The following is a 13,642-nucleotide window of genomic DNA, read 5'->3' on the forward strand; positions in this document are numbered from 1 at the left end:
GGGTTTCCTGGGGCCTGGACTTGCTCCGAGCCTCCTGTTTCCTGTGAGGGAGCCCAGCCCCACCAGGGAAACTATCTTTCGGGGTCAAACCTCATCTAGTGGGATGTGTGACCCTGTTGGACTTCTGGGGTGTGGTGTGGTGGGCCACTGTTTTGCCATCCTCTTGTTATCCATGACCCTGGAGTCTTACTCACCTCTGCTGGATAAGGTAATGTGTCCTTCCTTACCCCCCTCCAACCTTAATCCTTACAAACCCACACTCTGTTCATCAACAAAGGCTCCTCCATCACCCCCTCATGATTTTCAAAGTGATTCAAATGGTTTTCTTAATATCAGAGAATGTATACAGTATACAACCTGATGTTCTTACTCTTCGCAGACATCCTCAAAACAACAAAACCCCAAAGAATGGATGATAAACGTCAGAACCCCAAAGCCCCCCCAAGCAGCAGCATCAACCACCCCTCCCCACTTGCGCCAGAAGCTCCAACCCCCCCCACCGTGAAACCAATAGCGAAAGCCCCCAAAAGAGATCTTGAACTAGAGTCCTTCAGAAAGTACTGTGATCTTACCACCCCATCTCAACCTCCTCCTCATTCTCCCCTTCCCCCCCACTCCACTTCCCCTCACCCTCATTCCTCTCCGTTCTTTCCCTGTCTGTCTCTCCATCTCTCCCTCTCCCTGTTCTTTTACTCCACATTGTCACTCTCCTCTCTCTCTCTCTGCTTTTTCTGTCCCTCTTTTCCCACCTCTCTCCTCTCCTTCCCTCTCTCCATTCTCTCCCCCTTTTTGCCCCGTCTCTCCCCTTTTCTCCCCTCTCTTTCTCTCCCCTTCTTTTCCTTATCTCTTTCTTTCCTCCTCTATCTCTCCCCCTCTTCCTTTCTCTCTCCTCCTCCCTCTTTCTTTACCTTCTGTCTCTCCTACCATCTTCTCAATCTCTCCCCCTCTTTCTCTCTCTCCCTTTCAGTCCCCTCCCTACCATTCTCTCTCTTTATTGCTGCCTCACTATCTCTCTTTCCCTCTCGGCCCCACCACAAGCGACAGGTCTGGCAAACTCCGACTCTGGGTCACCTGGACCTCATCCAACCGCCTCTCACCCCTCTCCCAATCTCCTCAAGCTACCGGCTGGCCCGTGGGATTTCCCCTGGCAATCTTAGAAACCAAGGAGCTTTCAAAAATCAGTTACACAACGCAAACAATTAAGTACAAAGCAAAAATACACAAAAAAAACCGCATCGCCCCTTTAAGACAAGATGAAATTCATTGCGATTTTAATTGCCTGCGTGCACACACACACACACAAGCAAAAGGTTTAAAGTTACACATATCTGGGGCGTGTCTTCAAGAGTTAAAAAAAAGTACAAACATCCAAGTTTAGCGTCTAGCTGTGATTGAGTGTGGCAGAGGGAGGAAGAGAGAGAGGAAAAGGCCAGAGAAACGGAGAAAAATTGCAGATATGCATTGCGATTTGTTCTTACAACGTGCGCTGTGGCTTTACATTTTGCTGCAGGAAATGGGCAAGGTTTTATCAGCAAGGCACGCCGTATACTGGAACAGCACAAATCGAAGGTAAAATGGAACAAAGTCTCTCACTCGCTCGGCACTTCCTTCCCGAGAAAACTTTGGAAGTTCTTGTGTAATGTTGTAAATGATTTAGCAGCAATATAGTTAAAAGGATCAACAATCAACACAAAGTTGGCTTAAAAGTTTGAGCAGAAATTTGTTTTTTTAAAAAAACTTAGCAGAAAGTTGGTTAAAAAGTTTACAAACTTTCTTTTTAAACAGTTCTGCAGAAAGCTGGTTAAAAAAATCGACGAGAGATTTGGTTAAAAAGTTTAAAAAGAAAGTTTGTAAACAGTTCTGCAGAAAGCTGGTTAAAAAGTTTAAAAAGAAAGTCGGCTACAAAACATTTTAGCCAGGGTTAGTAACACAGCGTTTCTTTCTGCAAGTTTTACCATGGAACAGATGATACCTCCTTGCTTACTTGAAATTTCTTCAAATATTTAGACACTTGCCTAGAAGGAAATGTGTGGAAAATTATATCAAGGCGTGTATCGTCTTGCAGATTTGGAAGTCTCGAAGTGAACCGCCTAGTTTGCAGTTTCAGGCTATTGTTCAGTGAGGCACTTGAGATATTTACACCTTTGTGCGCTTGTTGGGTTAAGTAAATATTGTTCTTGTCCGTGCCTTGACTCACGTTTGTTCAAAGGCAGTTCTAATGTGGTTGAATTCAGGCAAGGGTTGGTGCTGTCAAAGAGACAGTGTCTGTGGTAACTGACTGCATTTAATATAAAGGGACTGATTGTTGTCAGTGATTTACACGCGGTTGTCAAATGGCGGTGGTAATCTTTGCCACTTGTGGCCTTTGGGAAGCAACGTTCCACTGCTGTCGGAGCCAGATCCCACCACAGACGGAGCAGATCAAAGATCCGCCACGACCCAAATCCAACTGGCCATGTGAAAAGAGGTGCTGTTGAAACAGGTTCATTATCCCTGACATATGTTGTGAAATATGTTGCTTTGAGGCAGCAGTGCAGAGCAATACATAAAATGTACTATAAATTACAGAATTTATGTACCTAATAAAGTGGCCGCTGAGTGTGTGCTCGTGGCTTTCGCTGCTGTACCCGTCAACATGTTGTGCGTTCAGCATGGTCTTTCTGCACACCACCGCTGTAACCCGCGGCCACCTGAGGAACTCTCACCTTCCTGTCAGCTTAGGCCAGTCTGGCCGTTCTCCTCCGACCCCTCTCATTCCCGAATATTTTCACCCACAGAACTGCTCTCACTGGATGTGTCTTTTCACACCGTTCTCTGTAAACTCTAGAAACTTGTGTCTGTAAATCCCAGGAGATCAGCAGTTACTGAGATATTCAAATCACCCTGATGGGTCTGTCCTGTAACATCTGCCGGACGATGCTGAGGATGTTCTACAAGTCTGTGGTGGCCAGTGCGATCATGTTTGCTGTTGTGTGCTGGGGCAGCAGGCTGAGGGTAGCAGACACCAACAGAATCAACAAACTCATTCGTAAGGCCAGTGATGTTGTGGGGATGGAACTGGACTCTCTGACGGTGGTGTCTGAAAAGAGGATGCTGTCCAAGTTGCATGCCATCTTGGACAATGTCTCCCATCCTCTACATAATGGATTGGTTGGGCACAGGAGTACATTCAGCCAGAGACTCATTCCACCGAGATACAACACAGAGCGTCATAGGAAGTCATTCCTGCCTGTGGCCATCAAACTTTACAACTCCTCCCTTGGAGGGTCAGACACCCTGAGCCAATAGGCTGGTCCTGGACTTATTTCATAATTTACTGACATAATTTACATATTATTATTTAACTATTTATGGTGCAACTGTAGCGAAAACCAGTTTCCCCGGGATCAGTAAAGTATGACTATGACTAACACTGTGGTACAGTACCGGTGGGGACGGGTCTGTCACTGTATAACACCGGGGTACAGTGCAGTACCCCCCCTTCCCATCCCCCTCTCTGTGCTCTTTCCCTCTCTCTCCCACTCCTCCACCCCTCTCTCCTGTCCCTATTGCCCTCAGCCTTCAGTCAGTGATGGGCTCCTCTGTGGCTGGCTCTGAGGCTCCGAGGCTCGACAGGAAAGGGAAAGTCAGTCAGTGCAGTGCTTATTGGGAGATTGTAGTCGTACCATTCGTCAGGGGGACAGACGGGAGATTCTGTGACCGCAAAAGACACAGCGGGGTGGGGTGTTGTCTCCCGGGTGCCAGGGTCCATGATGTATCGGAGTGGCTGCAGGATATTCTCGAAGGGGAGGGAGAACAGCCAGAGGTTGTGGTGTATATTGACACCAATGCCATGGGCAGAACAGGGGGAGAGGTCCTACACAGTGAGTATATAGAGTTAGAAAAGGGGCTGAAGAGAAAGATCTCCTGATTACCCCTGTGCCACAGGCCAGTGCGGGTAGGAAGGGGGTGATAACGCAGATGAATGAGTGGCTGCAGAGATGACGCAGGGGACAGGGTTTCAAATTCCTGGATCACTGGAACTTTTTCTGGGGAAGGGGTGACCTGTACAAGAGGGGCAGGCTGCACCTGAACTGGAGGGGAACCGATACCCTCGATACCCTGGCTGCGAAGTTTGCTGATGCTACTCCGGAGAGTTTAAACTAGTTTTGCAAGGGGTTGGGAACTGGAGTAAGGGAAGGACTGGAGCAGAAGGTTGATGACAGAAAAAGTATTGAAAGGCCAAATTGAAATAACAGGTATGATGGGTTGGAAATGTGCATTTTAATGCTGGGAGTATTATGGGTAAGGGTGATGAACTTAGAGCATGGATCAGTATGTGGAACTATGATGTTGTGGCCGTTATTGAAACTTGGTTGAGAGAGAGACCAGAATGAGAGTTTAATGTACCATGTGTTTGAAGATTTAGAAAAGATGAAGAAAAAGGTAGAAGAGGGGAGGGAGTTGCACTGCTAATCAGGGACAATATGACAGCGACACTCAGGGGAGTCAGACACCAAGTCCATTTGAGTGGAACTCAGGAATAGGAAGAGTGCAATCACACTGGTGGGATTGGACTGCAGACCCAATAATATCCACCAGGACATTGAGGAACAGATATGTAATCAGATTAAGGGAATATGAAAAAATAATATGAGTTTATGTCATGGGGAATTGCAACTTCCCAAATACAAAATGAGTCCTTCTAAGTGAAGGAGGTTTGGATGGGGCGGAGTTTGTAAAGTGTTTCCAGGAAGGGTGTGGATGGTGCATTGAGAGGAGGGGCTGTTCTGGGTAATGAGCCGGGCCAGGTGAATGAACTTTCAGTTAGGACCACAACTCCTTGACTTTCAGGATAGCTATAAAGATGGTATGGTCCTTGTGGGAGAGTATTAAATTGGAGTAGGGCAATTAGGCAGGAACTATGAAGTGATAATTGGGAACACTTTTTTTCTGGCAAGTCCACATGAGACATGTGGAGGGTGTTTAAAGATCAATTGCACAGGGTACGGGAAAGGTATGTTCCTGTTAGAAGGAAGGATGGGGATGGAAAGAGAAGAGAACCTTGGATGTCCAGAGAGGTGATGAATTTAGTCAAGAAGAAAAAGGAAAAATGTGTGAAGCTTCGGAAGTCAGGATCAAACGGAGCACATGAGGAGTGAAAAGAAGCCAGAAGAGAACTAAAGAAGGGAATTAGGAAAACCAGGAGGGGCCGCGAGACAAACGAGAAAGTCTGCAGAAGCTGGAAATCCGAGCAACAACACAAAATGCTGGAGGAGCTCAGCAGGCCAGGCAGCATCTATGGAAAAGAGTACAGTTGACATTTTGGCCGAAACCCTTTGGCAGAACTGGAGGAAAAAAAAAGAGTAGATTTAAAAGATGTGGGGAGGGGAGAGAGAAACGCATGTTGATAGGTGAAACCAGAGGGTGGGGGGATGAAGTGAAGAGCTGAGGTTGATTGGTGAAAGGGAGAGAAGGCTGTGGAAGAAAGAAAAGGGGGGAGGAGCACCAGAGGGAGACAGTGGGCGGGCAAGGAGATAAGGTGAGAGGGACAAGGGCATGGGGAATGGTGAAGGGGGCAGGGAGCGGGGGGGGGGGGGAGGCATTACCAGAAGTTCAAGAAATTGATGTTCATGCCATCAGGTTGGATGCTACCCAAACGGACTATAAAGTCTTGTTCCTCCAACCTAAGTTTGGCCTTATCCCAACTGTGGAGGAGGCCTTGGATGGACAAATGGGAATGGGAGGTGGAATTAGAATGGGTGGCCACTGGGAGATCTGGCTTGTGGCGGGCGAAGTGTAGATGCTCAGGGTTGCCTTGTGTGGTGCTGGAGGCAAGTGCATCAGAGGCTTTTAAGAGATGTTTGAATAGGCACATGGATGTGAGGAAGATGGAGGGACATGGACATTGTGTAGGTAGAAGGGATATGGACATTGTGTAGGTAGGAGGGATATGGACATTGTGTAGGTAGAAGGGATATGGACATTGTGTAGGTAGGAGGGATATGGACATTGTGTAGAGGAAGATGGAGGGATATGGACATTGTGTAGAGGAAGATGGAGGGATATGGACATGGTGTAGAGGAAGATGGAGGGATATGGACATGGTGTAGGTAGGAGGGATATGGACATTGTGTAGGTAGGAGGGATATGGACGATGTGAGGAAGATGGAGGGATATGGACATTGTGTAGGTAGGAGGGATATGGACATTGTGTAGGTAGGGGGTGTTTGTGTTTGGGTTTTCAGCTGGTTCAGCCCAACACTGTGGGCTGAATGGCCTGTTTCTGTGCTATACTATTTTAAGTTCTTCTGTCCCCTCTCTCACTCACCCTAGCCCTTCCCCCATTATTCGTCTCCCTTTCCCTCACCCCCCCACTCCCTGGGCCCCCCACTCCACACACCCCCTCTCTTCTCACTCTCTACCCCCTCCCCACCCATCTGTCAGAATGGGCAGGATCACATCCTGCCCTGATTAAATTGTTGTCGATGAATCCCTGCTTCAGAGCGAGACATCGATTTCTATTCCACCTGGCCGGACGCTCATTGATCAGCTCTCCCGCCGAGCTGGATTAGTAATGATCTGCTCGATGAGGAGGGAAGCAGTAATCGAGAGAACAGAAGATAGCGCGATGTCAGAGAGACACTCACATTAAAGCCTTCAAAGTGGTGGCAGCATATGTCCTGACATTGTTGTTTCTGTGTGTTGCACCCAGAGATCCCTGAACACAGAGTGAAACTCCTTCCACACCGTCCCATCACACACTCCCGGGGTCAGACACAGAGTGAAACTCCCTCTATACTGTCCCATCACACACTCCCGGGGTCAGACACAGAGTGAAGCTCCCTCTACACTGTCCCATCACACACTCCCGGGGTCAGACACAGAGTGAAACTCCCTCCACACCGTCCCATCACACACTCCCGGGGTCAGACACAGAGTGAAACTCCCTCTATACTGTCCCATCACACACTCCCGGGGTCAGACACAGAGTGAAGCTCCCTCTACACCGTCCCATCACACACTCCCGGGGTCAGACACAGAGTGAAACTCCCTCCACACTGTCCCATCACACACTCCCGGGGTCCGACACAGAGTGAAACTCCCTCCACACCGTCCCATCACACACTCCCGGGGTCCGACACAGAGTGAAGCTCCCTCTACACCGTCCCATCACACACTCCCGGGGTCCGACACAGAGTGAAGCTCCCTCTACACCGTCCCATCACACACTCCCGGGGTCAGACACAGAGTGAAACTCCCTCCACACCATCCCATCACACACTCCCGGGGTCAGACACAGAGTGAAACTCCCTCCACACCGTCCCATCACACACTCCCGGGGTCAGACACAGAGTGAAACTCCCTCTACACCGTCCCATCACACACTGCGATGAACATCCGCTGTCCGGGGCCTAGAGGCTGTTTTTGTCTAGCTCAGCTTTTTAACACAATAGTTATCTCTTTCGGGGATCAGGAATATTTTTGAATAAGTTAATCTTCCAGCCAGTATTCTGTGTTTAACTTCCTGTTGTCAACAAGAACCAGTGTTGAGTTCTTGTTGTAAATTGCAAGCAATAATCAGTCTGGAGTTAATTGGACAGCTTTGCCAAGGAAGAGCATTGTCTATGGAGCAGTCTGCACAGGGCTGATAGCTCAAGTGATGCGTGTAAGGGAATGGGGTTCTGTTAATTGGGCCTGCATCAAACCCGGCAACTTGAGCTACGTTACTGAGGAGGATACTATCATTTCACACAGCAGGTAGCTGATGGATCAATAGTTGGGAGGTTTGTGTACTCTGAGAGTCAGCTATCACAACATGAATTTTGTGTGTCTGGAATCTCTGTCCCCAGAAGCTTTTAGACCATCTCCGTGAAGTCAGCAAGTAGTGGGGGAGAAAAGTCGCCATAAATGTCAGAGAGCAGTCAGGCTTGTTAGGAATAGTCAAGTAACAGTAAGAAGAATGACAGAAAGAAGGGATAATCCATTTTTATTGCCTTCAATTTTTGTGATGGACAACTCAGTCATCTGTAACTCATTTCTTAGCTTGCAGGAATTGTACCTGTGGTTTGGAAACCTGTTGTAATCTGGAAAACTTTTATGAAGTAGAAATCCTCTGTGAGTTTTAAAGGTGATTAAATTTAGATAAAATTCTTAAAACATGTATCACTAAATGTAATAGGATTTGTGTTTAAACTACATTGCTGTTGGAAGTATCTCCTCCTTGGTAGAGAAGGGGGACCCACCACTCAGACAGTGAGAATTGGCAGATAAACTCACTGCGGAGGATAAACAGGGAAGTGATCTAGCCTTTGAAGAGTAGGTGGCTACAGTGTAACCTGCCTTTAGTGAGGGGACTGATAGCTGTCGAAATCAGAAAGGGTTTAAGATCTTCATCTGAGTTCAGAACTTCACAGGCCAGAAACCCAAGCAACACACACACAGAATGCTGGTGAACGCAGCAGGCCAGGCAGCATCTCTAGGAAGGGGTACAGTCGACGTTTCGGGCCGAGACCCTTCGTCAGAACTGACTGAAAGAAGCTATCGGAATACCCCTGGGGTTAGACACAGAGTGAAGCTTGCTAGAGTTATAGAGGTTTACAACCATTCCCATTTCGTTCATCTCCCCCCCTCCCATTCACACCAGCTCACCCCACATTCTCCCCTTTGCCCACACTAGGGGTGTAGAATTTCAGCAGCCAGTTAGCCCCCAACCCAGATTCTGCACGTGGTTCAGAAGTAGCAGGGAACCTGCTTACCTAGGGGAGACACACAGTGCACAGACAGAGTGCTGGAGGTCAGGATTGAATCTGTGTCTCTGGGCTGGGTGGTATTATTTGGAGTACCGTCTTCAGTTCTGGTCACCTCATTACAGGAAGGATATGAGTGCAGAGGAGATTCACCAGTATTAGATTAGATTATGAGGACACACAGTCCTCTTTTATTGTCATTTAGTAATGCATGCATTAAGAAATGATACAATATTTCCTCCGGTGTGATATCACAAAACACAGGACAGACCAAGACTGTAAAAACTAACAAAACCACATAATTATAACGTACAGTTACAACAGTGCAACAATACCATAACTTGATGAACAACAGACCATGGGCACAGTAAAAAGTTCAAAGTCTCTCAAAAGTCCCACATCTCACGCAGACAGGAGAAGGAAGAAAAACTCTCCCTGCCATGCCCGACCACAATCCGACTCTGAATCGTCCGAAAACTTTGAGCCTCCGATCAGCCCTCCGACACCGAGTACTGAGCATCATTTCTGTCCGAACGATTCGACCTCAATCTCGGCCGCCAACAACAGGCAAAGCCGAGGACTTTGAGGCCTTCCCTCCGGAAGATTCCCGACCACTCAGTAACGACAGCAGCGAACTGGCGTTTCAGAAATTTCTCCAGATGTTCCTCTGTGTTTTCACGTCCATTCTCCATCAAATCAGAATTGTCCACGGCCCCTATTTAACGGATACGACATCATTTTTCACCGGAGGGCTGCGCACGCGTGGGGCGCTGCTCTCTCTCTCCTCCCACCGATGCTGCTTGGGTTAGAGAGCATATCTTATTGAGGGTAGACCGAGCAAGCTAGGGCTTTTCTCTTTGAAGTGAAGGAGGAGCAGAGGCCACTTGATGAAGGTGTACAAGATAGTAGGAGGCGGCGCTGTTTTCCCAGGGCAGAAAAGGCTCACGTGAGAGGGCAGAATTTTAAGGTGACCTGAGGAAAGTATAGGGAGAATGTCAGAGACGGTTTGTTTTCACACTGAGACAGAGGCTTTAGAGACATCTGAGAGACTCTTAGATAAGCAAACGATAAAAGACAGATGGAGAGGGTTATGTGGGAGGGACGGATTGATCTCGGACTAGGTTAAAGGGTCAGCACAACACCGTAGCCTGAAGGGCCTGTACTGTGTAGTACTGTTCTATGTTCTATGCCCACTGTGTCACCCTTACCCTGAAGTCGGGGGAGAAGTTCTACTTGTGACGAGCCAGTCAGCCGAGGCCCTTCCTGTTCCAAAGCAGCAATGGATTTGAGGGATCCAGTCCCCGGGAATGGCCGGCGGGTGCTGGGAGCTCGGAATTCTCTCCTCCCCGGCATCGTGCCTCCACACGTGCGTTGAACAGATATAACTCCAACACTTAATTGTGCTTTGATCGGATTAGCCCCGTGGATTAGTCGTCATGCTGGGATGAAGCATGTTGATTTAATTAGTGGCTCACAGCAGCCTCGAATGCTGACATAAATCGCACCGGGCTGCTCTTGTTTGCCTGCAGTGGGGTCAGGGAGAGGCGGGCGCCGGGATCTAGTGTCAGGGTCGTGTCAGGGTCGTGCCAGTGTCTGTCCCATCCCTGCCCCTCAAGCCTCGCCCGTGCAAATGCCCCCTCCCGTCACCAAATCCGCCAAAGGTAGCGTAGCAGTCGGTGTGTTCGGGGTGTTGCGGAATTTGGCGTTCAGTTTCTGTCAGGACTCTCTGTACGTCCTCCCGTGGGAGCTGTGGGTTTGCCCCTGGGTGCTCTGGTTCCTGCCACCTGTACCGGGCAGGTTTTGGTCACTGTAAGTTGTCCCATGATTAGGTTAGGGTTAGTCAGGGCGGTGGGGTTGCTGGTGTGGGTCGGAGAGCAGAGGGGCCCACTCGATGCTGCATCACTAAATAAATAAATACCTTCTCCGACGTGACGGACACAGGCCAGTCCATCGTTACGGGCAAAGGCCTCCCCACTGCTTAGCCCGTCTACAAGGAGCATTGCCATAGGATGCATCCATCATCACGGACTGCCACCACCCAGGCCAAGCTCTCTTCTCGTTGCTACCATCGGGAAGGAGCTTTCGGTCCCGGGCCACCAGTTCAGGAACAGTTATTATCTACAACAGAGGTCCCCAACCTTCTTTGCACTGCGGACCGGTTTAATATTGACAATATTCTTGCAGACCGGCCGACGGGGGGCGGGGGGTGTTCAAGTTTAACAGTGGGCGTGACAGGGAATGAGGAAAGGCGCAGCTGACTCGTATCGCCAAATCAGATCATTTCCTCGCGGCCCGGTAGCGCATCTTTGCTGTGGTTGGGGACCGCTGCCCTACAACCATCAGGCTCCTGAACCAGGCGTGGAATAACTTCACTGCCCACAACTCTGGACTGATTCCATAACCTACAGGTTCACTTTCAAGGACTGCAGCTCAACTCTGTATTATTTATTTATCTGATTTGCAGGGTTTGTCTTCCTTGGCATATTGGTTTTTTTGTCAGTCTTTGTTAGCATACAGTTTTTCGGAAAATATTTGTTTTTAGTCTAGGACCAGAGAGCACAGCCTCATAAAAGAGGGATGGCCCTTTAGAAGAGAGATAAGGAGCCAGAGGACGGTGAATCTGTGGAATTAATTGCTACAGCCAACTGTGGAGGCCAAGATTGTGTATATTTAGAGCAGAACTTGATAGGTTCCTGATTAGTCAGGATATCAGAGGTTCTGGGGAGAAGGCAGGAGAATAAGTGGAATGGCACAGCAGACTCGATGGGCTGAATGGCTTAATTCTGCTCCTATGTCTTACGGTTTTATTTTTCTATTTTCCGACAAGGAAGTGTCTACAGTGATATTTGCGTACTCTGATAATAAATTTACCTTGACTTTGAATTAGCTCTCCCGTGTCCTTGAATACTCCCCTGACACTCTTCCCAACTCCGTACAGAGTTCTGTGAGACAGAGATAGTCCTTTTGGCCCAACTTATGCACGCTGACCAAAGTCCCCTGCGATGATATTCAAATTAGGCCACATTTGGCCCATTTCCCTTCCCTTTTCCCTGGTTATTGATTTATTAGTGTCACGTGTACCGAGATACTCTGAAAAGCTTTTGTCTGTGTGCCATCCAGACAGATCGGTCCATATGTTGGAACATCACAGTAGTAAGAGGGGAAACAGAATGCAGAATAGAGAGTACAGTTACAGAGAGAGAGTGCAGTGCAGGCAGGTAATAAAGTCCAAGGGTCACGGCGAGGTAGATTGAGAGATCACGAGTTCGTCCTTTAGCATGTGAGAGGTCCGTTCAGTGGTCTGATAACAGTCAGACATCAAGACAGCAGGCTCCTGTTGGAAGAAGACCCCTACAATCGAACGATCCTCCCGCTCTCTCTTTTGATGTTAGAATCGGTCTCGGTCCTTGGGCTGGGGCTGCTCGGAGATGTGACGCAGCAGAGGGTAACATGGAAACAGCGAGCTGCTGGTCTCCCGCCCGTATTTGTTGCCGGAGCAATCTCTCTGAGAGCCGGTTTGAGATCCTGAAGTGTTGGGATGGACTAGTTTTTTGATGGACTCTACATCAAGGTCTCCTTGGGGACTTTGCTGTTGTCTGCATGGTGGGGGAGTGGGTTGGCACTTTTGCTGGAGCGGGGAGGGGGAGTGTTAATGCTTTGGCTGCTACTCGTGCGTGAGAAGGGGAGGGGAGCTTTGGGATTCCGATGCTTCTGTCAATCTTTGAGTTTTTTTTGTTTTGTGGGTGTCTGTGAAGAGTAAGAATTTAAGGTTGCGTGTGCACTGTACACCTTCTCTGATATTGAACCATGGGGTAGAAACTGTCCTTGAATCTGGTGGTACGTGCCTTCAGACTTTTGTATCTCCTGCCCATTGGGAGGGGGGAGAAGGGGGAATGTCCATGGTGGGACAAGAGGCAGCGGCCCTGATGACGTTGGCTGCTTTCCCAAGGCAGCGTGACGTCAATGGAGAGGAGGCTGACGTGTGCATCGGCCCGAGCCGAGCCCACTGCTCTCTGCAGTTTCTCATGGGCGCCGGCAGAGCGGCTGACGTATCGGTGTGTGAGAGAGTCTGACAGATCCTCACGGTGGTGTAGCAGTTAGTGCGGTGTTGTTACTGCTCGGGGCGTTGGAGTTCAGAGTTCACTATCAACTCCGTCTGTGCGTCCTCCCTGTGGCCCTGTGGGTTTCCTCCGGGTGCTCTGGTTTCCTCCCAGTCCAGTCAGTAGGTTATCGGTCATTGTAAATTGTCCTGTGATTATGCTGGGGTTAAAACGGGGGTTGCTGGGCGGTGTGGCTCTGTAATCCACATTGTATCGCAAAATAAAATAACAACACGATAGCAGTTGTCTGTTTGCCTTTTAAATGTTGTTAATGTACCTGCCTTAACCACCTCCTCTGGCAGCTCGTTCCATAGACTGACCACCCTCTGGGTGAAGAAGTTACCCCTCAGATTCCTATTTAAACCCCTCCCCCTCACCCTAAACCTGTGGGCTCCAGTTCTTGGTTCCCCAGCCCTGGGGAAAAAGTCTGTCTGTGCCCCTCAGGGTTTTGTGCATCTCTAAATGGTCAAAGGTGTTATTGAACTCCAGTGAGTCTCTAACTCAGGCTACGTCCACGCTAGACCGGATAATTTTGAAAATGCTGGTTTCGTGTAAAAACAATTGGCATCCACACCAGGCGTTTTTGAAAATACCTCCGTCCACATTAAAACGGGTATTTGGGTGAATCTGCTCCTACTAGGCACGCGCAGGACACACAGAAAACAGCGAAGAGGAAACGGTACACTTGGTGCACGTTTGTCCAGTCACAGACTAGAAAAACTTAAAAGGAAATTGCCAGACGAAAGACTTGGTGCGCGTTTGTCCAGAAACATTTCCTACAGCCATAGTCTCTTCACTGATGAGAGGAACAAC

General features: G+C 48.7%; 1 protein-coding gene across 1 annotated transcript in view; it reads left to right on the plus strand.

Moving 5' to 3' along the window:
• The first annotated feature begins 1,132 nt into the window (after window positions 1-1,132).
• The window catches only part of LOC134343062 (ephrin-A4-like), a 48,502-nt gene continuing 35,992 nt past the window's right edge, over window positions 1,133-13,642 (plus strand). Inside the window, exon 1 of the mRNA XM_063041916.1 lies at window positions 1,133-1,569. Coding sequence (XP_062897986.1) covers window positions 1,457-1,569 — 113 coding nt within the window. The 5' untranslated portion in view covers window positions 1,133-1,456. The remainder of the gene's footprint in view (window positions 1,570-13,642) is intronic.

This window comes from Mobula hypostoma, chromosome 2, assembly GCF_963921235.1.
Source record: "Mobula hypostoma chromosome 2, sMobHyp1.1, whole genome shotgun sequence".
In the NCBI taxonomy this organism is placed as follows: Eukaryota; Metazoa; Chordata; class Chondrichthyes; order Myliobatiformes; family Myliobatidae; genus Mobula; species Mobula hypostoma.